We start from the raw sequence: 26364 nt of genomic DNA on the forward strand, positions 1-26364 counted from the left end.
TGCCTGAAGTAAAGCTTTTTGAACATCCACTCTAAGCTATCACGCAAACACTCCCATTAATTTGTCACAGGTCATATTCTGGTGACGGAAACTTTGCTGAAATCAATGTTTGCAAAACACTTCCCTTTATTGAAACTGCTCTTGAGAATTGAAAACTTTCCATGATGTTGATGCTGTTAGGTGCCATTGAGATGATTTTGATTCATAGCAACCCCAGACAGAGTAGAAATGCCACAAGGCGTTTCCTGGGTTGTAATCTTTATGGAAGAAGATTACCAGGTCTTTTTCTCACAGAGCTACTGGGTAGGTTCAAAGTACCACCCTTTCGGCTAGCAGTCCAGTGCTTAACCATTGCGCCACCAAGGCTTCTTATGAACCTAGCCGTAATGAATTGGGATGTGGAGTAGAAGGAATGGAGTTCACCCTGAAAACTGGAGTATGTGGTGACTGAGAACCAATGCTCCATGTCGGGATGTGTAAACCCAAATGATAACAAGGGTCTGGCAGGAAACAATGAGTGGGAACTCTTGAGTACAGGTTGTAGCAAATTGTAAAACCTGGCTTTGCCTGAAGGGGGCAGCCACAGCTTAACTGTAGCCAAAAAAAAAAAAAAAAAAAAATGCTTTTGGAGATGTTTGGGAGCTAATTCAAATTTGTTTAAAAAACATTGTCCAAGCCAAAACTTCTTGAGATCCATAGAAATGTGGACTATCATTTTGCCACCTCTTGTCTGTACCGAAATCTCATTTCAGCAAGGACCAACCACAGGGTTTCAAAGTTGTAAATAAAATGATCGTTTTCCCTTACACTTAATGAAATGCACGAAATGTATTAAGTTGCTCAGTTTGAACATGAGAATTCCTGTCTTCGTAAATGGGAGGAAAAATGACAATGGAACAGGCATCCTTCAGAGATGAAGACAAACAATATTTTACTTGCTTTTCTCCTTCTAACACATTTACTTACAGAGATAGTCATGAGACACATGTTCCGTGAGTCACTAAGTGTCTTAGTTGGCACTTGGAACAATCGTGTTATGTAGGTTTACTGCTCTTCTTGGAATGGTAGAATATTACAAACAAATGGAATAGAACATGTAGAAAACACAATTTGTTCTAATACTCTTTTCCGAAGAGACTTAAGACTTAAACCAGGATAGAAAATGGTTCCCAGATGGGATACATTGCCTATGGGTTATCTTTGGAAAAGAATAAGCAGCCATGTTTATTTCCTGAGCTAAGTGAAGAATACGGACATAAATGCACCAATTTCATAAAACTACTGGTAATGTTGCGTTTACCTGGGCAATTTTGATATTGTCAAAGAGAGAGGAGATAATGGCAGAGGGTGTTCCTACAGCTGCTGATGGAACCAGAAAGCTTTCATCACATAAAAGTATCACTGCTGTCTTTCTTTTATTGAAACTGCAAAGTTCTTCTTAAAGAATTTCTGATAAAAATAAAGATTAATTTGTTCACAGCTGCAAATTTAGCTTAGTACAGGGCCATAGACAAGATAAAATTTGCCACGTTTTACATTGCTGAGTCAATAAAGTGGATATCAGCTCCATTTCATAGTTGGGAAATTATTGACATATAGTGGGATTTTATTACCTGACATATGGGAGAATTTAACATAGGAAGGATTTTATTACATGATTTAAAACAGAAAAGAATGGCATGATACAAGTTATGTGAATTGCCCTGATATTTTTCATTTTAGGACTTCACTGGCATATAAGGGACAACTCTTTGTGTCTGGGATTAAAATAATAACACCATGTATAATCTCAATTCAAGTATCAAAATGTAAAACACCAAAAAAAAAAAAAAAAATCCTATTTCAACTGTCCAAGTCCACCTGGGGACGCCTAGAACCTCTGGTGGAAAATTACTTAACATGACTTCGTGAGAAGAAAAGAGCAAAGCCACTTACTGAACACATTGGCTGATACGGTGGTACAAATTTGCATCCTGAGCATTTTGGCTTCTTGTGTTCAAGTCATGCTCCTAAATGCACAGACAAGGATGGGACATGCAAGTTCCATACCAAGGTAGCTACATGGACCTGACTGAAGAAACAGAATCCCAACTCTGTTGTGTGAATTTAGGCAAGTCAGTTTCTTTGATCCTCAGTCTCTCTTTCTTTTCCTTTTTTTTTTGGTAAAATCAAGACAGTCAAGATTCTTTGTAAAGTCAAAATAGTCTACTATACCTCTTTCCAATGCTCGTGGTAAAATCCTCTTCAAATACAAGGTATTGTTCTTATTAGGTAAAGCCTTATGCAATCTCTTGCCAACAGGTTAATATTAGACAATTATTGTATTTTCTAAGCCATGAGACTATAAGGGGCAAAATCACATGACTTTTTCAGGCTTACAGACGTGTAGCACAAACCATGTTGTCATTCTTATGTGCCATCAAGTTGGTTCTGACTCATAGTGACCCTTTAGGACAGAGTAGAACTGCCCCATAGGGTTTCCAAGGAGAGGCTGGTAGATTTGAACTGCCAACCTTTTGGTTAACAGCCCAGTTCTTAACCATTGTGGCACCAGGGCTCCAGAACAAATCATAGTCTATTTTTAATTCCAAAACATTATTCAGTTTTCTGAATGTTCATGCCAAAGTTTCCAATAAGGAGACTGGTTGTCAAAAACAAATAATGCCTTAAGTTTGTAGTCACTAAATGCATGCAGATTAAGATATTTTTAGATCTTAAGATTAAAGCCCAAATTGGCTGATGTCACTAAACAGGCATAGTCATCACTCAATATTTGATAGGGTTCTGTTTATAGTTCTTTTGTTAAGAATAACCATTTAAAAATAGTCAAACATACAGTTTTCATAAGAGATAAATATTTCATCATACATTGGCTAATCCTAAATTTTTCTCTTTCTGACCATTCATAAAAGGACTATAATTAAGTCAGGAGACCTTAGTTGAAACTGACTCAAGATTTAAACAGATAAAAGAAATGAACAAAATATGATCAATTTCTCGAGAAAACCAATGTTCTTAGCAGGGGAACCAGTTCTCTCCGGGTCCATCCCCTGCTGAGAATTTGCATTTCTAACAAGTTCCCAGGAGGTTATGTATAAAAATCACCTGGGGATCTTGTTAAAATGTAGATTCTGATTCAGTATGTCTGGGGTGGGAATGCAAATTCTCAGCAGGGGTTGAAATTAGAACCAATTTGAAGCCCTGGTTCCTAGTGTATGCATGTTAACATAATGAAGTATTTTTTAAACAACCTATCAAGGCTATTTTTAGGACAAAATAGAGAATCTACTATGGCTGCATATGACTTTGTTTTGGTATCACATCAGTTCTGTTTCAACTATGGAGGAATATGAACACTAAATATAAATTTTGCTTAAAAAGAACTTCACTAAAATTTATGGGAATTAGGCTTAGGTATTGGAACCAGTTTTGAGAGGTTGATGACTTGCTTTTACTAAAATCAGCTTTTTTATTTTTTGGCACCTCTCTATAAAGTAATTCCATTGACATCCCTATGTTTTTTTTTTTTTTTCCAGAAGATAATCATCAAAATACCAAGTGAGCTGGCCCAGCTTCCTCATAGATAATTTGTGGTAAAGTCAGCAACTCTGCTCTCTGTTCTATGATATTCAGTCTTATGCCCAGTTCCCTTGGCTCCAAGGCTTTTCCCCACTGTCAAACACTTCTACACATTTTTCCATAATTCCTTGTAAAACCAGATGTCATCACACGAAATTCTTCTTGACTGGTTCATAAAAGTTGAACTTTCCAGAATCTCAAGAACTTTCTTTTCCACCACTAACAACATTATTTTACAGTCACAATAGACACACAACATTTCATGGAGTGTTTTACCCAATGTTAGCCTCTCCGAGCCCTAGTGTCCTGTGTTGAAATTATAGAAAACCATATTTTGAACTGGATTGACAAGTATCCAATAAAACTCACAATGTTACTTTTGGGTGATAGAATTCCATCCACCCTCACTGTGACTTCAAAACTGTGACAAACACTTCTCAGTGGATTTATATCTCACTAGAATTGGGCAATCTTCTAGTTGAGAGACTTAAAAAAAATGTTTTCTGGCAAAAATGCAATCTGGGCCCTCCTTGAAGAATTCTCTCTTTGCTAACTTTCCTTAGTCCTGTTTTACCCAGTCTTGCACACTAGCTCGATTTGAAGATTTGATTAAGGGCTCAACTTCTATGCTCACGTCAGTAACCTGTATGAAATGATAGAGTTGCATTATTCAACTCAAATTGCTGGCATTATAATCTTGCTGGAGGTTGTGTTGGAGAGCGCAGTACCTAGACATCTACTTGTCAACCCCTCCAGTGCCCTAGAATGATTAAAATTTCCAAGTGTGAAATTAGAGCTTCTCTTCTCAAAGTAAAACCAACCTAATCACTGAAAAAAAATCACCATAAGCTTTGAAAAGGCATGACAGGTATAAAAGACATTGAGACTCATTTCTTATATATGAAGGTGGGCATTAGCCTTAGAATTGGTCACTGTGTAATTATTTCCTTGCAGTTACACTATTTGCTCACAAATCATTTTAGCCCTATTCTCTGGAAATTGTTTTTAGAGCTGACCTGCCAGTCATGAAAAGAACAGGACCTCATTCTGTATGGTCTTTGTAAACTTGTCCAAACTCCAAGATGCTCAACTTGACTGCATATATTGATCATCTGATTTGACTTCAAATGCATTTTGGTAGTTTCTATAGTCACTTCAACCATCACTGAGAAGGAAAAGAAGACACCACGGACAGAAGGTAATTATCAGTCCTTTATTTCTGAACACTGATGACCCAGTTAGAGAACTCTTTAAACTCTGATCCTTAATAACCTGGATGGACTTGTCGATCAACTAGCATATATGAAGTTTTTCTAGCGTAGGCTCTGTCTTCCACCACAATTCATCATTCTGTGAGCTATGAAACCATTCCTAAAATTTATAACCTTTTAGACCCTGTGAGAATGACATGTCAGCTCATTCATCTTTCACCTGAAGTCATGATATCACTCACATAACTAGGAAAAAGGCAATGAGACCGGCCATATACATGGTCCATTTCACTCCCTGGTAGTAGCCCCTCTAGTTGTTGAAGCATACCACCCAAGAACAGAAGAGATGGTCCAGAAATAAATATGCCCGTTTACCAGAAACGACAGCAATCAATATATAAAACATTCACTGTCAGGACTCAGTTCAAATCATTCTTGTTTTAACAATAAGAGGGCTAACTGATATGCTTTGGTTGTGGAGGAAACAGACTTAATAAGGTGGTCATTAGCTAAAACACCTACAAACTCAGGGCAGAATTAGCAATGACTCAGATAGGGCCCCTTTCTACTGAAGAAAGCACAACAAAAGCAGTAACGATAAGACATTTAATGTATCTGTTGCTCCCTTCCACACCCATGTCACCAAGTTTCTATTGCTTGTATCAGGGTTAGTTGTGCTCAGAATTTATGATACTTTAGATTGGGAAAAGAGAGGCAACATTCATCACTTTAGCATTAAGTCCAATGAGATTAGCAACTCCTCTGATAGTAGTTGGTGAAGTCTACATTCCGATTGATCCAGATGGATGACCTCAGAAAGGAATGAAGAACGTTTTTCTGGACACATGCAAGTATTTGAGTAAGCGTGTGGTTGACTAAAACCAAAAAAAACAAAAACAAAAACACAAAATCCAGTGCCGTCGATTCCGACTCATAGCGACCCTATAGGACAGAGTAGAACTGCCCCATAGAGTTTCAAAGGAGCGCCTGGCGGATTCAAACTGCCGACGCTTTGGTTAGCAGCCATAGCACTTAACCACTATACCACCAGGGTTTCCGGTTGACTAAAAGAATGCCATTATTTATTATTTTTCCTGAGAGGAAGAGAGAAGTGAGCTTTTAGTGCTGAAATAATGAACAGCTCAGCCTTCCTTCACTCACTCATTTTACTGATGACGAAATTAAGGACTACACATCAGTTGACTGTTCAGACGTTACCCTGATGGTCAGAGACAAAGTCTACAATAGACTTTGATGCCTTTCAGGCTTATTGTTTTCCCCACCACTTTGTGCTTTGTTGTGTGTAATTATTAACACAATGTCGCCATGCTTCTGCACAGAAAGGTACTTCCATACATCAATTCAGATTTAAAGGTAGAGGCCACTAGACCATTTGAGTCATCTTTTACCTTTTGTGATCTGACTTCTCCAGGAAAGTTGAAACGTTACATGGGTACCAAAATTTAATGCCCATGTCTACTATATATTGTTCCAGTGCCTTAGAAACTTACATGGGTGTATCTTCTATATATGTTGTACCCTATTTTAAAAATTTCATTGTCTTTTAATGCTTAATGCTTTGTTTTATGATTTCCTGTTCTTTTAAAGCCTTCACTAAATAGTTTCTTGGCAGCAAAATACATAGCACCTTTCAGAAAACCAAATTATGTCTCAGATGATAATGGCAGCGAGTGACTGCAGTCAATGAGGGGCAGCCCAATACTGTGCCTAAAGACAGCAATCCTTTTTGGATGAGGCAGTGGTGATATAAATTGCTAAAAGCCAACTGTGTTTACTTATGTGAGTAAAACAACCACTCTTCAAAGTTTCAGACCAGTGAGAGGAGCCATTTGTCGTGTGCAATCACCGGTTTTCCCGGAAGAGAAATACAGTACCTCCACCATGACTGTTTCCCATTTGCCTGGAAGATCTGAATGAGGTGCAACAATCCTTTTTCCAGGGGCATCTGGCTCTTGCAACGCATTTATATTTGTTTCGAATGAAATCAGAGCTGCTTTCACTGTCATTTTCCTTGCCATGGGTGTGATGCATGGGAAGAGATGTGTACCCACAAAGTCAGATCGCCCTTGGGGATATTCACAGCACCACTGCTGACCAATCTGAATTGTTGATTTTTATTCATGAAAGAAGTTCCCTAAGGAAAAAGCTATAGCTTTGCAGCACTCTGAACTGTAACAGATGTTGATCTGGTGTTGATAAATACGTGCAATGGGGTGAAACAATTCACAGAGAATCCACTATAAATACTATGGTTAGGCTTCATCCTTTATTAGGTAGTGAGTAAAAGACAACCGATGTTTACAACTCCGATTTAAGAGAGATCATTTGAACAAAAATGGTTCCTTAATGAAGTGAGGCAAAAGGGATCCAGTCATTTCTGAGTTTTTTCATTATGGCTAATGGAGAATATATGGCTGATTCATTTGTTCCCAGCAAATGGCTAAGGTGAATAATGCCTTGTGATCCAGGACTCTGTCTGTGTAACCCACAGGCCCTGACTTCTAGTGGACTGGCTCATTCACTTTGGTGAAATTGGGGAAGAACAGAGAAAAGCACACCATAGTGAGATATTGCATCAACCAACGCTAAGTTTTACAATGGAAAAAGAGGTCCTACATCAGGTGTAAAAGTTCCCGGATAAGCAAACTAACGTTCAAAATAGTCAGAAGCTGATCACATGGGATTGAGACAGAACCCCAGACAGTAAACTCATAAGTGACTATCCACCTGGCTGAACTAGCATGGTCTATAGGTGAAAAAAGGAAAGACATGCTAAAACCAAAGAGCAGAGATACTGTTCAACACAAAATCACCAGGTACTTTCAAAAACAAATTTTAATGCTAACCAACATGGTGAACTAGAAAGGCGTTATTTGAATTTCTTTTTACCAGAAGACCCATGGGATACCTTTTCTTTGTTTAATGAAAAACATAAAGCCAAACGCTTAAAGACATGTTTATATGAAAAATGTTTATAAGCTAGATGGTGGAGAACAACTCCAAAGACCATGTTTAATGTTGAGCACCAAGCATGTGGTGGGTGTTTCTTAAATACAAAATGACAAATGCTAAATACCTACCTCACAAAAGCATGGTTTCATCTGGAATCTTTGCACCTCTCAAAAGGTCACTACAATTTAGATAAGAGCAGTTTCAGAAAGGCCATACCCAGCCTTTCCCTATATTTTTTTAATAGTCTTTACAAAACCTTTCCAAAAATAATTCTTTTTCTCTAAACCTAAATCATGTAGGGTTGATTTGTACATGTTTCGTCATTGTTCTAAGTATGAATGCCATTGTTCTTATTAATGCAAAAGACTGGCTGCATTGAACCCCATCACACTGACAGGTATATTTTAGCTTTCTAAGGGAAAAAGCAGGTAGCCTTTATCACAAATTAAAGGCACAGCTATTTTTATGCCATTTGTTACCAATTTAATGATAACACGTAACACTGGATGGTTATATAATTATTTTATATAGATTTTTCTCTTTATAAGTTATTTTCTTAATCTTTCTAACATATATACAATATACATATATTTATATATACCCCTGATAAACCTTGTTTTAAAGGTAAAACATCAACTCCTTTCAGCCTTATGGTGAAAATTGAAGGCTGTCAGTATTCACAACCCTACTAGAGAAATAACGGTCTAGTAGACCTTCCCAGTATTTTTTCAATGTTATATCCTTGGTGTGCAATTAACTCTTGTTCATTTTTCTTGTTGCTACTAACATTTAAATATATATTACTTGTTTATATCATGTCAGTAGGAAATCTAGAAAACAACAAAAATCCCACAACAATAAGCTAATGCTTAATTTTAGCATCATACTCAAAGCAGAAACCTTTGCCTAAGAGACAACCCTACTGGTATGATATAAAGGGATACTGCAGAGGTGCAATATTCTCTCTTTTTATTGGATATGTGCTAACGTGAAAGATATTTCCTTTGCATTATCATCCTAGGTTATGACCATCCATCATTCATGAAACAGAAGAGTTGTACTGATTTCTTTCTAAATACCCATGATGCATGGGTTTACCTGTTTTGAGATACAGGCTCATTACAAGCACTTTCCTATTTCCAATAATATTCACTCAGGGTGGGAAACTAGCATTTTTCAATAAATCCTCTTTATGAATACCTCTCCCACCTCTCAGCTTAGCACTTTTCTATTGTTCTGAACTTACAGTCATCTCCAAGCTGGGTAGGAGGGGGGAGAACGTTGACCAGGGAGACCTCCACAACACCATCTGGTGTTTGTTTATTTTTTGACTGCTTATTGGCATGAGATAGTTTTTTGTTCTACCTTTTGCAATCTTTGAAAACCTAGTGGCATAGATTGAGACACAGCACTATTGTTTTACAAGACATCTACTGTATCTACTTTTGTTGGGGTAAATACCCAGTAACTGCTATCATAGCAAGAGGACCAGCACGGGTACTACTATTCACAGTGTTGCTTTTGTTTTTTTCTTTTTTTGTATTTTTTTTTTTTAATCTACAGAGTAAATTATTATATATACATTGGAACCAGTTAATGCCCTTAGACAATGTATAGTTGTTTCATAAAGCAGGAAAGACAATGCAAGGGGAAATAGGTGCCCAAAAGCACGGTCACAAAGGCTTCAGAAGTTCTAGATACCACTACAAGTCAATGCTGGAGATCACTTCTAAAACAATCAATGTTTAAGAGGAATGCTTTAATTTGGAGAAAATACCACCCCCTCCCTTCCCACCCTATCCCTCCCCTAATATTTTTTTTTTAATAATCTTTTCAATTCACTATCAAAAGTCCTGGCTCTTCAGATATACTTTAAACTATAAATAAACACTGCATAGTTCTCTTTTGTTTTGTTTTCTGTTTTTTTTTTTGAAAAAAATTATTGCAGTACAATTACTCCCATTTGGAATTCAGTAAGGAGCAAACAGCACAGGAGTGTGGGCGGTCCGAATGGGTCCAGGAGCTGGCCGCAGGAGTGCCGGAGGAAGTGCAGAAGTCTGGAACAGTGTGGCTGCTGGAGCAGTTCGAAGACTGAAGGGGGAAGTCACTGCCACAGCCGCAGCAGCGGCTGCAGCTGCCAGCGGATTTGGTAAAATTCGTGGAGCCAATGGCTTTGAAGGTTCTTTTGAAAATACTAATTTTACCTGCAAGGGACAGAAAAAAGGAGTAGAAGAATACGAAATTTTTAGTCTGTTGCTAGAACCCAAAATGGTGGGTAGCTATTAAAATACAGCAGTTAATAACAAAGATAAACTCATACTTGCAAACTGACAGTAAAGAAAATGGAAAGTGTAGAATATCTTTCCTTTGGAAGATACCTGAAAATGGCTGACTTAGGGTGTGGAAAAGTCCTCTGGAAAGATACTTAGCAACCTTATTTTATTTGTTTGTTGATAATTATACTTCCAGAGGAAAGTGTTCATCTTGAGAAAAACTTAAAGAATTTAACTCCACCTTCCACACACACACACATTAACCATTAAGGAATAGACATTTTTAAAGAGAGCTTCATTACCACTACTGATAATAGACCATCTGGTGTATAAACTAGGTAGCATACAGAATTTTGTTCCCAATTATGTGAAATAGTAATCAAGAGAAATTAAAAAAAAAAAAAAATTCTATTACCAATAGAGAAGTGAAAGAAAACTGATCTCCCCAAAAGTCTGACGTGCTCTACTTTGTCTTATGTACATTCTTTCAATCCTACTCTACAAAAGTGGTTCATTTTCTGGCTGGAAGCAGCAGTAAGATGATCATTCTCATGGAGGGAAAGTTCTCATTTATGGAGACAGTAATATACGAAGGGCAAGAAGGAACTTTTAGATGCCAATATTAACACAGTTTTGGCTACTCTGTTTATTTCAGAATCATCCACCTGAATGTCAAAAGCTGCATCTATGCTGGCCAGAGATATCACTCAAGGTTATGACTACTGGTGCTGAAACGTCAGCTCTGCCCAGGATTCTCAGCCTCCCAACGCAGCTACATTTGCTTCTGTACAAAAGAATAAAATGATTTCATTTGCATAAAAATAGGCAATTCTACTAAATTAATTGGGTTGACCCATACTGAGGTTTCCTAGTAGATAATTGCAGCTTCCTTTTAGCTATATTTTAATGTGTCAGCAGCACACAATGACACAAATTATTAATAAGTTCTATTTTGAAGAAAACAGATTTCAAAATGTACAATTTAGCACATACTATATAGATCAGAAATTCTCAATGTTTCAACGAGTACTGGGATTCTGGGATGAAAGCTGTGGTCACCTCAACTAGAAAAAAGGACATACTCACAAATATTAGCCTACGATGTCAGGAGGTTCACAGATTCCCCCCAAGCCTGACCCAAAATTCTACATCAGGACATTGTACTAGCATACTTACTAATCTGAAAGTGAAGTGGGGAGTGGATTTCCAAGGATTTATTTTCCCAGGCTTAACCTGCCTTATTTAGTTTTTTTTGGATGAATAATTAAATAAAATAAGCCATACACTTGAGACTGGGTTATTCAAAATACAAAGCCATTGAAGGTCTCAAGGATACCATTGCTTTGTCTCTTGAAGATAATCCGAATGAGACATTATGAACTTGTTTTTTTCACTGACCTTCTTTCTTGAAAGTATCCGCTAACATCAAGACCAAATTTCAGGTGATTACTTACCTGACCCAGAAGAGTTTGCCTCTTCTGTGAGTCGGAATTGTTTTGATGGCAACGGGTTTGGGTTTTTTTGGTTTTCCTTCCCTATGCTCTGTGATAAATACGAGCCCAATTCAAAGTGATAAGACATTGGACTGTGGCTACAAGGTAACAAAACTCCCGAACAAACCCTGAAACCAATAGATCCATTGATGGAAGAGGGGTTGGACTCTCAAATCTATTGTTTGCCATTACTTATATACATTCTATCTATTCCATTTAAAAACTGGCAAAAAAAAAAAAAAAATCCATGTTCAGCAGACAGGGACATTAAACACCACTGTCATTTGGCAAACAAAAATAACACTCACCCCCAGTGGATGTGCTCCTTTCTGTAGTTTGTTGTAAGGACTGTATTTAGGTTTCGGGGGCTTCCCAGCAGCTCTGTCTTTGTGCCTTCTACTGCTGATGTGCTATTAAAAGGTAGTAAAAATAACAGCTTTTTAAAAAGTCATCCAAAGGAACTCTTACCAAGATTGCTTAAACCTGGGGAAGAATTTTTTTCTTGCCAAGTTTCAGAAAGAGACACACATTGAAAAGCCTGCACTTTGGGATTCAGATGCCTTGACGATATACGTTTCAGCTGTATATTTTTGACAAATAAAAGGATCTTCTTTTTTAAGATCCCCTCATCACTGCACAGATCTCCTTTTTTTTCAGAAGAGTTTACAAAGGGAAGGAATGTCTGAAAGAATTTTATGTGCAAATAAACAAAGAGGCCCAGGCAGGCACTGAATTTATTTCCATACTAATATTTATCCTCACATTCATACAGCCAAATGTCAACCCCTTAAATTCTGAAAATAAATAACTAAGGTGCATAAAATCAGCAAAATATGTACACATGCATGTAAAACAAAACAATATGAGGGCTAGACCTTCAGTTGACAACGTATAATTGGTCTTTTCAGAAGGCTAGTTAGAGTGAAAGTGAATGTACCATGAGTAGTCATCCTTGAGCAGGTGGCTGGATGATCCAGAAATAGAGTAAAGCACCATGTAATAAAGTACATGAAATAAAAGAACAGCACAGCAGAAAACTAGCTACAGCATGTAAATGTCTAAACAAGTAAAAATGGAACATGGCAATTTGACCTTTAAAGAGAATCATCACTTTCGAGTGGAAAACCTGGTAGAAGAGTTCTGATACCCCCTTTTCCTCCCATATTTCATGGACAAGAATAGCACAAACTCACTTCAGACAATTTCTGAAAGGTCTTAGAAGCCATTACATTTATTTTGTACTCCCTTAGCAATTAAAATAAGCATAAATAAAGACAAATAGATGGACAGGTAGAAGAATAGGTGTACGTGTGGATGGGTATATGGGTGTATGGATAGATGGGTCAATGAGAGAGCAAGAAAGGAAAGGGAAGAAGGAAGCCTACACACCCTACTCATAAGGGTGTCTCCTACCTGCCTTTCATTCCTAGAACACGTGTCTCCTACCTGTTTAAGTTGTGTTTCCGAGTTGACATGCACATCGCAGATTTCACAGTGAAACGTTTTGTTTTGCAGGCCTGTGTTTCCCTTGTTAACAGGTCCTTTGCCTTTCACTCCTGCCCTAGGAAATGCTTTGATGGTCCCACTTCCATTCCGGGCTTCTAGCATGGTTTTGTGCTTAGTACCTGCCAGGAATATTTAGACAAAGAGAAAGAAAAATAGGAAAAAAAAAAAAAAATCTTAGCTAGTATGTCTTTAAAAAACAACACAATAACAAAATCTGATGCCACTTTTAGACCTCTTCTTCCAGGGATTATGGTGGAAGCATGCTCACGCCATGGAAGGGCAGACGGTCACAGTGTTCTCTAACCACCTCACGTATCATTATGAAATTATTCATTTTTTTTTTATAATGCCCCACATTATAAACAAGCACTATCAATACGGTACCCAAACTCCAGAGTCCTGAGATGAAATTAAATGAGAGTGACTTCTTTTCATTTCCTCTTGATGCTCATAAGACATAAACGATAGCTGACAAGGAAGAGTGATTTAGTTGCTAAAGGTATAGTTGGAGGTGATGGGTAACAAACGTAAGCAGTTTAAACTTGGTGTGTTTACGGAAGTTGCACTCATTAAATATGCACATTCTAAAGAGAATACTAACCAGCTTTTTCTGGCTATTTGTTTTAGGTTCAGAGGGAAAGAGGAGGAGTATAAAGATCTTCATGACTCAGAAGAAAAGCCATATTAGGATAGTAAAACCCTCACGGATTTTGTGATTCAAATGTCAACAAGTGACCAAGAAGACAAGGGATGCAATCAAAGCTGAAGTAGATATACTATAAATAAATGCTTCTTTTTAATAAACCAGTAACAACATCTTTGAGCTGTCACACATAAATGATGGAGTCTACCATTAACAACATTTTATTTTAAATCACTGAAGTTATATAAAAGTTAATGACAATTTTTCTCTCAAGATTTCTCTCATTTTCCTTTTGGTTAGAGTTGACAATGTTATTTTTTTTCACTTAGTCATATGTTTTTGCTATGGGATGGCCTCTCATACTTATTTATGTTGTTTCCACTACTATAATTTAAAAAATATATTTTTTAGTAGTTTCTCTTTCCTATTTGCTTTTATAGGACTCCTGGTGGTGCAGCGGTTAAAGCATTTGGCTGCTACCAAAAGGTCCGTGGTTAGAACCCACCTGCTGTTCCGAGGGGAAAGATGTGGCAGTATGTTTCCATAAGGATCACAGCCTTGAAAACCCTATGGGGCAGTTCTACAATATACCGTCTTTAGTATATTATTGGTCAGTTCTGCTGATGTAAAAATGATTCTTAACTTCTGCTTAATGACCAAGCCTCCTAGAATAATTGGGGTGCGGGGCATTCCAGGTCAATGTTACCCCATCATTTTAAATTTTGTTGTTAGGTGCCACTGACTCTATTTTGACTCATAGTGATCCCACGTGACAGAGGGTTTTCTAGGCCGCAATCTTTTCGGGAGCAGATTGCCAGGTCTTTGTTCCAGGATGGAGCTAGCTGGGTTCCAACCACACCAACCCTTCTTGGTTCACAGTTGAGTGTTTAACCATTTCACCGCCAGGGCTCCTTATTATTTTAAATAAGCCCTAATAAATACACGAAAAATATTTATAGTCAAATATTTTCCTCATTCAAAATGATTATAACTTTATTGAGACTGATAGAAAAATGTGTATTTTTATAATTTCAATTGCCCAGTTTATTAATTATAAGCATATCCATAAGAAAACTTGCATAGTTATCAAAATATTCCCATCTCAGTATACTAAGAAAAGAGAAACAAGTCAGCACCTTGTAGGAAGATTGGAGGAAATGAAATATGGGGTCACGGAACTTCTCCGTGGTGGCGGTTGTGAGGCCTCACTCAAGCTTGGCTTTCACAAGTCTTCCTTGCGCTGTAGTCAGCACAATCAATTTCCACTTCTTCTGAGATATAGATCTAGATGGTTATCCAAACTTCTTTAACCCACTAGGTGATTTTATCAAAATGTTTCTTTTCCAAGCAGCTTCTTCAATCATACTGAGAAGAATCTGTGGGGCCAGTTTGGCTAATGAATGCCTAAGAAGTCAAGAGTAGACCAATTCTCATTCTGACTTCCTTGAGGGTCTCCTTATCTACTTTTGGTTAGCATATTTTGCTGTTGGGAGTTGGTGTTTGGCAGGTGGAAACCTAATGGATCAGAAAATTGTTTTAACCTATTCAACGATATTTAAGTAATTTTTTTTTTCTTTTGGACTGGAAGCAGAAAAAGTCCGATGTAAGTGGGTTGCCTCAGAATTGAGTGCCATGTGAGTGAGGGAGATGAGAGGGAAGTCAAAAGATTTGGCCCCAGTAGCAGCAGTGTGGCAACCACAGGCAAAAATCCAGAAAGTTAGCTAAGACTACCTATGCCATTGGTCCCTAGAGAAAGAGTAGAAATGGTATATATGGTATATTCTTTCTGCTCCATATACATATGGAACCCTGGCGGTGCAGTGGTTAAGAATTACGGCTGCTAACCAAAAGATGGGCAGTTCAAATCCACCAGCTGCTCCTTGGAAACACTACTGGACAGTTCTACTCTGTCCTGTAAGGTCACTATGAGTCAGAATTGATGGCAAGGGGTATACATATATATGTATATGTATCTATATTTATGTATATGTATATTCATACATACATATATACATATATATACACACACACACATATATATATATATACACATACATACATAACACACCCAGAGTAGAATTGCCCCATAGGCTTTCTAAGGAGTGGCTGCTGGATTCAAACAGCCGATCTTTTGGTTAGTAGCTATAGCTCTTAATCACTGAGCCAACAGGGCTCCATACACACATACACACACACAGACATATGTGTGTGTTTATATTCACATATATATGTGTGTGTGCGTGTGTATAAACATCTAAGAAATACCCATTCTCTCAGCAAAGAGGTTGTTAGCATTGTTATTTCAGCGTAGACTCTTCACAGAGGCAAGAAAAGATAGAAATAAAATATACCCACCTGTGTACGTTCTACACACACACACATACCCAATACACATATAGCTAAAAACATTGCAAGAATGAGGGGAGGAAAAAAAACAAAAACAAAACTACAGCTAATAGCTTTGACTCTGGGGTTATTATTCATCATCAAATAGAGTAGAACTTGTCTATAATATAACCTAATTTAGCAGCAGATTGTCAGTCATAATTAAATAGCTGTTTAGATTGTTCAATAAGGTTTTAAAGCTTCAAAGGACTATAAAGGTAGCTGTTTTTCCCTCCGAATACAGCTAAAATTAAGGGGAAGAGCGCTCTTTCCTTAACTCTAAAACATTTACATTTTTGAGAGAGAAAATGTACATTAATCATAGAAAAATAGTGATAATTCAGAGAGCTCATATTATTTAATCTTTAATACATTATACATACTGGGCTATATTATTTGCATGCTCACAGCTGCTCTATCAGTTTGGTGGTATTATTATCACCACTTTAGAGACAACACACTGAGACTGAGAGGGGTTACTTGCCTAGGGTCACAAAACAAGAGTTACTGAAAGTTCCCGGCAGGTAGACAGTGAATTTCTTAGCCAGCTGAATTCCAGTTACACTCAAATCCCTCACAGCACCTTTAATATTCTGTTTGTTTGAAGCAGTATTTTCTAAACCAGGATTTTACTTTACCTTTTTTTCTTTTTGTTCTTTTCTTTCAAGCACAGGGCCATGAACCATGATGCTCTAGAAAGTCTGTGGCTCTCTGATAGGCAGCGATTTCACCTCTGGTTTCAACAGTGCGTAAACATTTCACAAGGCTCCTGCCCTCCTCTGTGATCACACAGCAGGGCAGTCACAAGTCTGCATCCACACTTTAGCCCTTCTTCCTCTAAAGAGACAATCTGCAAGAAGCTAAATGGTCTGTTTTCCTCCTTTCAGTTTTAAAAGGCTGACACTGACAACGGCTTTATTTGAAGGATCACTATTTTTGAAATGTGAAACCATACCCCATTCATAATTTAAAAATCATTAAGTCCTAATGCTCTCGGAAATATTGTGTGTTTGTTTGTTGTTTGTTTGTGGTTACCTCGGGGCAAGATACCTCAGCTACCTTATTGCTCTTATATCTGCAAAAATCAAAGGGATATGGGAGGAAGGGGCTAGCCTTCCCCTTCACCCCCCATTATTTTGAAACTTCTTTTTTTTTTTTTTTAAGTTGGCTTTCAAGTTACCAACCAAAAAAACCAAACCCAGTGCAACCGAGTCGATTCCGACTCATAGTGACCCTACAGGACAGAGTAGAACTGCCCCATAGAGTTTCCAAGGAGCGCCTGGTGGATTTGAACTGCCAACACCTTGGTTAGCAGCCGTAGCACTTAACCACTACACTGCCAGGGTTTCAAGTTACAGACTGTTATAAAATAGAGGTAGGTGAGCAAGAAAACTAGAAAATAACTTTTAAAATGTAAATAAATAATTCACAGTCATTAGGAAAATTGAGAAAGAAAAAACAAACGAAAAACACATACAATTTTAAAATACTGAGATCGAAATATAAAGGGGAACTATCACATACTAGAAACCCTAGTGGCATAGTGGTTAAGAGCTAAGGCTGTTAACCAAAAGGTCGGCAGTTCAAATCCACCAGGCACTCCTTGGAAACCCTATGGGGCAGGTTTACTTTGTCCTATAGGGTCACTACGAGTCCAAATCGACTCGACGGCAACGGATTTGGTGTTCTGGTTTATCATGTATCAGTTTTTTTTTTTCTTTTCTATTTGTATATGTGCATTTTAAAACATTGGGGTAACTTAATTAAAGTGGACCTGCATAAAAATTCCCATGGAACTAGATATACTCTTAGAAATGTACATGATTTTTAATGACAACATAGGCTTGCAATATATATATATATATGATATATTTAACCACTCATCTATTATTAGACATTTGTATTCCTTTTATTCCCTATATAATTATGCTGTAATGAACATCCTACTCCTTAAATCTTTTATCACGTTTTTGATTGTTTCTTTAGGACAGACTTTCATGAGTGGTATTATAGGGACAAAGACTGTGACTATTTTTAAGTCTCTTGATTCAAACTGCCACATTACTTTCTGAACATCACAAAGGGAGTTTCAGAGGGATTTATTTTATAGGGAAACCTATCCTAGTAGAGCCTGCAAAATTTAGCCTCTGTAAAATAAGCTTCAATATTTGAAATATAAGTGCCCCCAATGCCCATTAAATGATACTCAACTGTGTTAGACTAGACCCTTAGCAAACTTATGCCACGGCCTATGATTATTTGTTACCTTGTCACTGACAAGCTCATATGGTTCAGCTTATAAATAAGTGGTCAGGAAAGTGATCTGCCTCCATACAAGGAACACAGTACAAAGGTTTTTTTTAATGTTTTTATTTATGATATTCAGTATATGGCATTTTACTCCAAACCCTGTGTATCATAAAGAAGAAATGGCAGAGCCCTGGTGGTGTAGTGGTTAAAAGCTGAGCTGCTAACCAAAAGGTCAGCAGTTCAAATCCACCAGTCGCTCTTTGGAAACCCTATGGGGTCAGTTCTACTCTGCCTTATAGGGTCGCTATGAGTTGGAATTGACTCAACAGCAAAAGTTTTTGTTTTGAAAGGAAGAGATGTTCTCTCAAATCTATATAACTGAAATGTATATAATTAGTATCAAAAGGCTCCATGTTCTCTTTTTTAACCTCTGAATGTCAAATTAACCTTTTATTACCCTGACCTTATACGCAGAGGATGTATTTTCCAGGTCAGTGACATCTGCACTTTGTCTTAGAGACGAAAGTGTGGGTTGCTTCATCAGCATAGCAACAAACATCAAGCACTCAGAAGAGGTTCCATGGTCTCTGATGACCAGGTAATGCCCAAAATAAGGGGAAAATGGTGCTATTATTTTAGCTTCCTGTTGAAAATCATTTTCTGATTCACTGGTAATGTATCTAAAGTTCAATTTGTGGAGGTGAAAGCGGAGACAAGGAAAACAAGAAATCAAAAACATAGTAAAGTACCGGGGTTTTAGCGTCAGAGAGGGTCACAGAAGGAGAGCTCTGAAGTTGGAATTAGATGCACCAAACACACACAACACTAGTGGGAATGGACCAGTGACCATAGTAACCCAGGATAGGCTTTGCAGGCTGAGGGACCAGGCTTGCAGAACTAATATCTGGGTTTTATGGGGAGATAAACGTGTGGAATCAATATAGCAGCAACCCTTGAAATCCCAGCCTGAGAGGAGAAATATCAGGCATCCAGAAAGCCTCTTGTATCCATGATGCCCTGATACTCTGGTTAGGGAAGAAATGCTTTAGACATGCATTTAACAATCTCTCCAAGAACCCATCTAATCTCCTTCAAAACAAGTCCTTAAAAGCATGGGCAATGACACATTGCTTTTATATCCATTCCCTAAGAGAGCCTTGTTCTTGCCTCGGCAGCATATGTACTAAGAGAGCCTCACAAAAAGTGCTTCATGTAATAAAGTACTCAACTATTAGTGATGGAGAAATTAATCACACATCTGTAGTATAACTGAGATACAATTCCTAGTTATTTATAAAAGCAGATTACTTTGTTAAAATAGTTTTTTTTTTTTTTTAAATAATGTACAGTCCAATATGTAGTCATTAGTCACATACAGCTCCATCGACTGAGGAGCTAAATACTCTTGGTAGAAAACTTGAAGAGCACAGATGGGTATAAAGTGAAAAGCAAAAACCTCCCCACCTCTTAACTTCAAGCCCCATGCCCTTAGTATTGATAATTTTCATATGTAAACATCCATAAATGTTTAAACATTAATGATTTTATATTAGGAATCAGTAGATAAAAAAATATACAGGTTGAGCATTCTACTTAGTTTACACATGAAACCAGTTTAAGACCAACAGTCACGTAAAAGTCCACTCTGTAAGAAAGTGTGTAGACAAATCTCTGAAGTCATTCATTCCAGTTGGTAGTCAGTGAAGAGTTCCCCAAATGTGAAACAATTCAACCCTGACTGCCCATAAACCAAAAAACCAAATCTGCTGCCGTCGAGTCAATTCTGAGTGCAAAATTTCTTTTCATTAGGATAATAAACCACGCATCAACCACTGTTTCAATCCCCCATGTTATTCATGAATTGTAGCCCTAGTATTGCATTGTCTAAGAGAAAGCGCCATGATGCTGGAAATGGTCTATATCTGTACAGTCCAATATGGTAGTCATTAGGCACATACAGCTCTTGCGCACATGAACTCAGGCTCCGTCGACTGAGGAACTAAATTTTTAATTAAAATTAATTTAAATTTAAATAGCCACATGAGGCTAGTGGCTAACTGTATGAGATAGTACAACTCTAGTATTTAAGTATGCCCTGTATGGCATGTGGAACACAGTGGAGGATTTTTTTTTTTCCATCATTTGTAGAAAACTTAAAGACTGTGCAATTGTGACAGGAAAATCTTTACCTTTATTTTCATTCAGACTGAAGCTTACTATCATCCTAGAAGATGCTATGATAGGACTGGCAGATAATCTCTGGACCTCAATAAAAATAAGGCCATGAACATAGACCATAGCTGACTGGCTTAAACGAGGGTTTCATATGGAACAAAATTCTACGTATTCTGCTCCTGAACGCAGAATTACAAGCTAGACGTGGGTTTCCAGAAAGCAATGACTGGGTCTTGCTCATAATTAAATTCTCAGTGTCTGACATATAATAGATAAAAATGAAAATTAGCTGAATTATTAGATATTAATAAAACTTGATGAACAAAGACTGAACATATTGGTTGACTGTTTTCATTTGTAAAAAGAACGCAGGTTCTGGAATGGTGGAGGTCAGAATTTACCTCCGTAAGATCTGCGATCTTAGTAAATACTTTGCTTCAGTGTCTTTGGCTGTAAAAAAAAGGAAATTATCTGCTCTACTGAAGTGGTATATTAAATACACTTATTATTTTAAGGATTATTCTTGGCACTTCTGTGTGCTCAGTAAGTTTTAGTTAACTGTCTTCTCTTTCTCCTTCATGACATTGTTATTAACAAAATGTTTAGAAATCCCCAAGTGCTCTAAAATTTGGTAAAGTCCATCCTTTCAACAATGTCTTTTCTGTATATTAAAATGTAGCAAAGCCCACTGCCGCTGAGTTGATTCCAACTCATAGCAACCCGATAAGACAGAGTAGAACTGGCTCAGAGGGTTTCCAAGGCTAAAAATCTTTGCAGAAGGAGACTGCCACATCTTTCTCCAGGGGAATGGCTAGTGGGTTCAAACCACTGACCTACTGGTAAGCAGTTGTGTGCTTTTAACCACTGGGCCATCAGGGCTCCCAAACTTAGCAAGGGGGATAGAATAAGCTCAGACTAGGGAAAGAATAATTGGAACGAGCTTAGTGAATATTATCAAATGTTACTATTTCAAAAAAAAAACTGCCTAAATTAGTAATGAGCTTCCACTAAAATATATTTTAAAGTTTTTTCTCCCCCCCCCCAATAATATAGAAAAGTCCCTCAAAATTAGCTTAACAAAGTTTTACCTACTAGAATGTTTAGGGGGAATTTCTTTGAACAAAAAAGACAAAATATATCTTTTGTAATATTTGTGTCTATAATGTACAAGCAAAAGGTAGCTTCAGAATCTCCTGAAGTTTAAGGAGTTTAAAGCAGTCTTATGGACACTGCTGCTATACTCAGGAGAGCTTCTTCCTCTTCCCAAATTCTATGAAAATTTAAGTAGGAATGCCCCTGTCTTAGGCTAGGTTCTGCAGAGAAGCAAAACCAGTGAAGTGTACATCTGTGTATACATATATATACACACATATATATAAAACCAAAACCCACACACACACACATACACACACACACACATATATATAAAACCAAAACCCACTGCTGTCGAGTCGATTCCGACTCATAGTGACCCCATAGGGTCGCTATGAGACATATATATACAGAGAGAGATTTATATCAAGGAAATGGCTCACACAGATGTAGAGGCTGGATGTCAGGCTGGCTTCTCCTGACTCACATAGCTTTAGGGGCCTGGGAACCCAAGATCAGCAGGTCAGAAAACAGGCCTCAGGCTCAGAGGCTCACAGCCTGAAGAGGCCAAAGAATTCCAAGATCAGCAAGTAAGACCTCAGGCCACTGGCTCACAGGCTGTGGAAGCTGATGATTCCCAAGATTAGCCCATAAGCTACTAGGTCAAGTCCCTAGAACCAGAGGTTAGATGAGAATCCAGAGCAAGCAACAGCTAGTGAGCTTTGCCAGAAAGTCCACATATACTGTATGCATGCCACACCCCCAGGGAAACTTCCTTTCATCTGGTTGGCTGCTCATGGCATATTTCATCATGGAAGTGATAACATTATATCTGATTTCATTATGGAGGTGATTATATCATTACACGGTTGCCAAACTACATCATAACTGGCAAACCACTGAAAATCATGGTCCGGCCAAGTGGACACACAACCTTAACCATCACAGTCCAACCTTTGTCAACTTGGCACCTGTACATATCTTCCTCAACCATACACAATTTCTAAACAAAGACAATTATAAAGTCACACATGCACCTAAATGGTACAACTAACACTTATACAGCAGAAATGCACTAGCCCTGTTTATGTATTTTATAAACAAAGAAAACAAAAATATCTGATGCACACACACAAAGAAAATATACTCATAACGATTACAGTCCTCATTTCTGCAACTGGTCACGTGATCTTAGCTGGTATTTAGAGTTCTCTTCTTCCATCACCAATTCTGCAGTCCCTTTACCCTCAGCAAGCATCTCAGCTGGTTGTGGATCTCTGCCTGGTGGGGTGACCCAAACCTTCATTCCTGAAGGGTCTGGGCCATTAGTAATCATATTGGAATTGGGGTGCTGTAGTCAGAATTGACTCCATGGCAATGGGCTTGGTTTGGTTTGGTTAGTTTTCCATTGACTTTAATCACAGTGCATGGTAGTACTAAGAGATGTCCTAATAGGTTGCCTGTGTTCCAGACACTCTTCTTTACCTGCATTATGTACTATCAATCCAATTTCCTTTTGGTAATAAGGATCAATCACACCAACTAATACAGTAACTCCCTCATTTGCCTGTTGATCCAGAAGCATGAGGAGACCAATGTGTCTGGGTGGCATTCTTAACTTCCAGTTCAATGGAATCAGTGTTGTGTCTCCTGATGGGAGCATTCTTTCCTTTGGAACTAAGACCTCTAGACTTGAGGAGCATAGGGTCAAGGGGACAGGAAACAAAAATTTTTTGAGTGGTCAGTAGGGGTAATAATGAGTGGTGCCACTCCCATTTCTACCCCTTGAGTCCTGAACCCAAGAATCCTGGCAATGGAAGAAATGACACTATATACTGTATGCTGGTTTAGAGCTCAGATCATACACAGCCTCCTGGAGAACACTACCCCAATCCTGCAAGGTTTTGGGTGGTACTGTAATTGTGTCTTCAGAAGGGCATTCCATTGTTCTACCAAGTCAACTGCTTCAGGACGGTGGGCAACATGATAAGACCAGTGAATTCCATGAGCATGGGCCCACTGCCACACTTCTTTTGCTGTGAAGTGAGTCCCTTGATCCAAGGTGATCTGTGTGAGATACCATGACGGTGGATAAGCCATTCTGCAAGTTGAGTTGACAAATGGTAGTTTTGGCAGAAACACTGTGTACACAGAAGGTAAATCTGTATCCAGAGTAAGGATCTATTCCAGTAAAAACAAAATGCTGCCCTTTTCATGATGGAAGTGGTCCAATGTAATCAACCTGTTGCTGGCTGATCACCTCAAGGAATGGGGTGTTATTAGGGACTCAGTGTTAGTCTCTGCTGCTGGTAGATTGGGCACTCAGCAGTGGCTGTAGCCAAGTCAGCCTTCATGAGTAGAAGCCCATGTTGTTGAGCTTATGCATAACTTCCATCCCTGCCACCATGGCCACTTTGTTCATGAACGCATTGGGCAATGATGGGAGTGGCTGGGGAAAGAGGATGACTGGTTTCGACAGAAGGCATTATCCTATCCACTTGATTGTTAAAATCTGCCTCTGCCGAAGTTACCCTTTGGTAAGCATTCACATAAGACACAAATATCTTCACTTCTTTGGCTCATTCAGAGAGGTCTATTCACATACCTTTTCCCCATACCTCCTTGTCATCAATTTTCCAATCATGTATCTTCCAAATCCCTGACCATTCAGCCAAACCACTGGCTACAGCCCGTGAATTGTACACAATCACACCTCTGGCCACTTCTCCTTCCATGAAAAGTGAAAAACCAGGTGCACCACTCACAGTTCTGCCCATTGGGAGGATCTCCCTTCATCACTGTCCTTCAGGGAGGTCCCAGAAAGGGGCTGTAGTGTTGCCACTTTCGAGTGGTGCCTACATATCCTGAATGTTTTGTAGTATAGCATACCTCCTCCTAGGTCACCGTTGGTATTTCATTTTTTGGGGCTCACTGGGACTTAAGTCTAGCTATAAGTCTAGAAACAAAAATGAATGGTGGGTATGTGTTCTGATAATATTTAATAATGTCTTGTAAGGGATCATGCCTCAGGGATGACTCAGACAAAGGCTCTTCAGGCACTGTTGGCCTAACCTCATTAGGTGGGGATGTTGGGGCTAATGGTTTTACTGGGGAGGGTGGTTTAGCAGACAAAGATGGAGTAATCTCTTCAGATGGGAATGACAGGGCTGATTCTGTTGGCAGGAGTGGTGCAATGGAATTTAGGGGCTCAGTGTCCCCAGCTTATTGATTATCTGCCAATATGTTCCCATCCCAAGTTTCCAGACACCATTCGACAGCATTCAAGTTTGGGAATTCAATTGGTGTGGTAATTTAGCTACTCTTATGATAAGACTCTTGGCTTGATTTTTGGCGATATCAGCTCTGTTACTGTAAGAAATAAGGCATCCTGTCATGGCACAAGTGGAAATTTCGAGGTCATTTATGTGGCGCTTGAGCTGTGACTCTGAAGCCCTGAGCTCATCTCTTTCTTTCATCACTTTGTCTAGCAAAAGTAGGACCAACCAACTAGCTTCCTTGTACTTTGCTGTCTGACAAAATTGTAGAAAGGCGTCAAACATGTGATCACCCAGAGCCTCTCCTCTCACCAATGCTTGATCTATTGGTGGTGATATTTTGCTTATTTCTACTGCCACCTCAAGCCATGAGTTAGCAGTGCTCTCTTTACTACCGGAAGCAGAGACATCAACATCTTTAAGACTAACTGGACTTGAGAACCAATTTAGAAAACTCATCATTATAATTTTGTTCTTCTAGAATCACTCTCAATACCAAGTATCTTAGGCTGGATTCTCTAGAAAAGCAAAACCAGGGACGTGTACATATATGTACACATATATATATACAGAGAGAGAGGGAGAGAGAGAGAGCATGATATTTATAACAAGGAAATGGCTCACGTGGTTTTAGAGGCTGGAAAGTTCCAAGTCCATGGGTCAGGCTGGAGGCTTCTCCTGACTCATGTAGTTGCAGGGGCTGGCACACCCAAGATTGGCAGGACAGATAGCAGGCCTCGGGCTCATAGGCTGAAGAGGCTGATGAATCTCAAGCTGCTGGCTCACAGGGTGCGGAAGCTGACAAATCCTAATAACGGCAGGTAAGCTGCTAGCTCAAATCTCAAGAGCTGGAAGTCAGATGAGGATCCAGAGCAAACAACAGCCAGTGTGCTTTGCAAGAAAGTCCACATATATCAGATGCAGGCCACAATCCCAAGGAAACTCCCTTTCAAATGACTGCCTGCTCATAGCAGATTTCGTCACAGAGGTGGCTGCATTACATCAGATCTCATTATGGAGGTGATTACATCATTGCATAGCTGCCAAACTACACTACAACTGCCAAACCACTGAGAATCATGGCTCAGCCAAGTGGACACACAACCTTAAACATCACAGCCCCTGTTCAAATCCTGTAACTTCCTATATTATAAAATACAAATCAAATTAGCTGCAACTTCAAATGATTACACATTGGTGAAAAATAAAAAAAGAAAGCATATTAAATAACATGACTGACTCCTGCATAATGTGGGCATCACCTGTGGTTATACCAGTAATGCGCCATAATAGTTATCCTAACAAGGTGCCATATGGCCTTTTCACTCCTCTTTAACAAAAAAGAATGAGATGAAAGCCCAAAGAGGACGAGTGACTTGCCCAGGCTCACAAAGAGAAATTATTTGCAAATTTCAGGACAGAAATTAAATCTGAACACTTCCGGTTCATTCCTCTGTACCATACCACAGGCAGTGCTTAATGGAGATAATGTTCTAAAAATGTGTTTGT

General features: G+C 38.6%; 1 protein-coding gene across 1 annotated transcript in view; it reads right to left on the reverse strand.

The window, feature by feature from the left end:
• Positions 1 to 9626: 9626 nt before the first annotated feature.
• ZNF385D (zinc finger protein 385D) overlaps positions 9627 to 26364 on the reverse strand; it is a gene marked incomplete at its 5' end in the record, with an annotated part of 268425 nt that continues 251687 nt past the window's right edge. The window contains 3 exons of the mRNA XM_010595557.2: positions 9627 to 9967; positions 11838 to 11939; positions 12976 to 13154. Of these exons, the coding sequence (XP_010593859.2) occupies positions 9734 to 9967; positions 11838 to 11939; positions 12976 to 13154 (515 nt within the window). The remainder of the gene's footprint in view (positions 9968 to 11837; positions 11940 to 12975; positions 13155 to 26364) is intronic.

The sequence above is a fragment of the Loxodonta africana genome, chromosome 27, assembly GCF_030014295.1.
Source record: "Loxodonta africana isolate mLoxAfr1 chromosome 27, mLoxAfr1.hap2, whole genome shotgun sequence".
Taxonomy (NCBI): domain Eukaryota; kingdom Metazoa; phylum Chordata; class Mammalia; order Proboscidea; family Elephantidae; genus Loxodonta; species Loxodonta africana.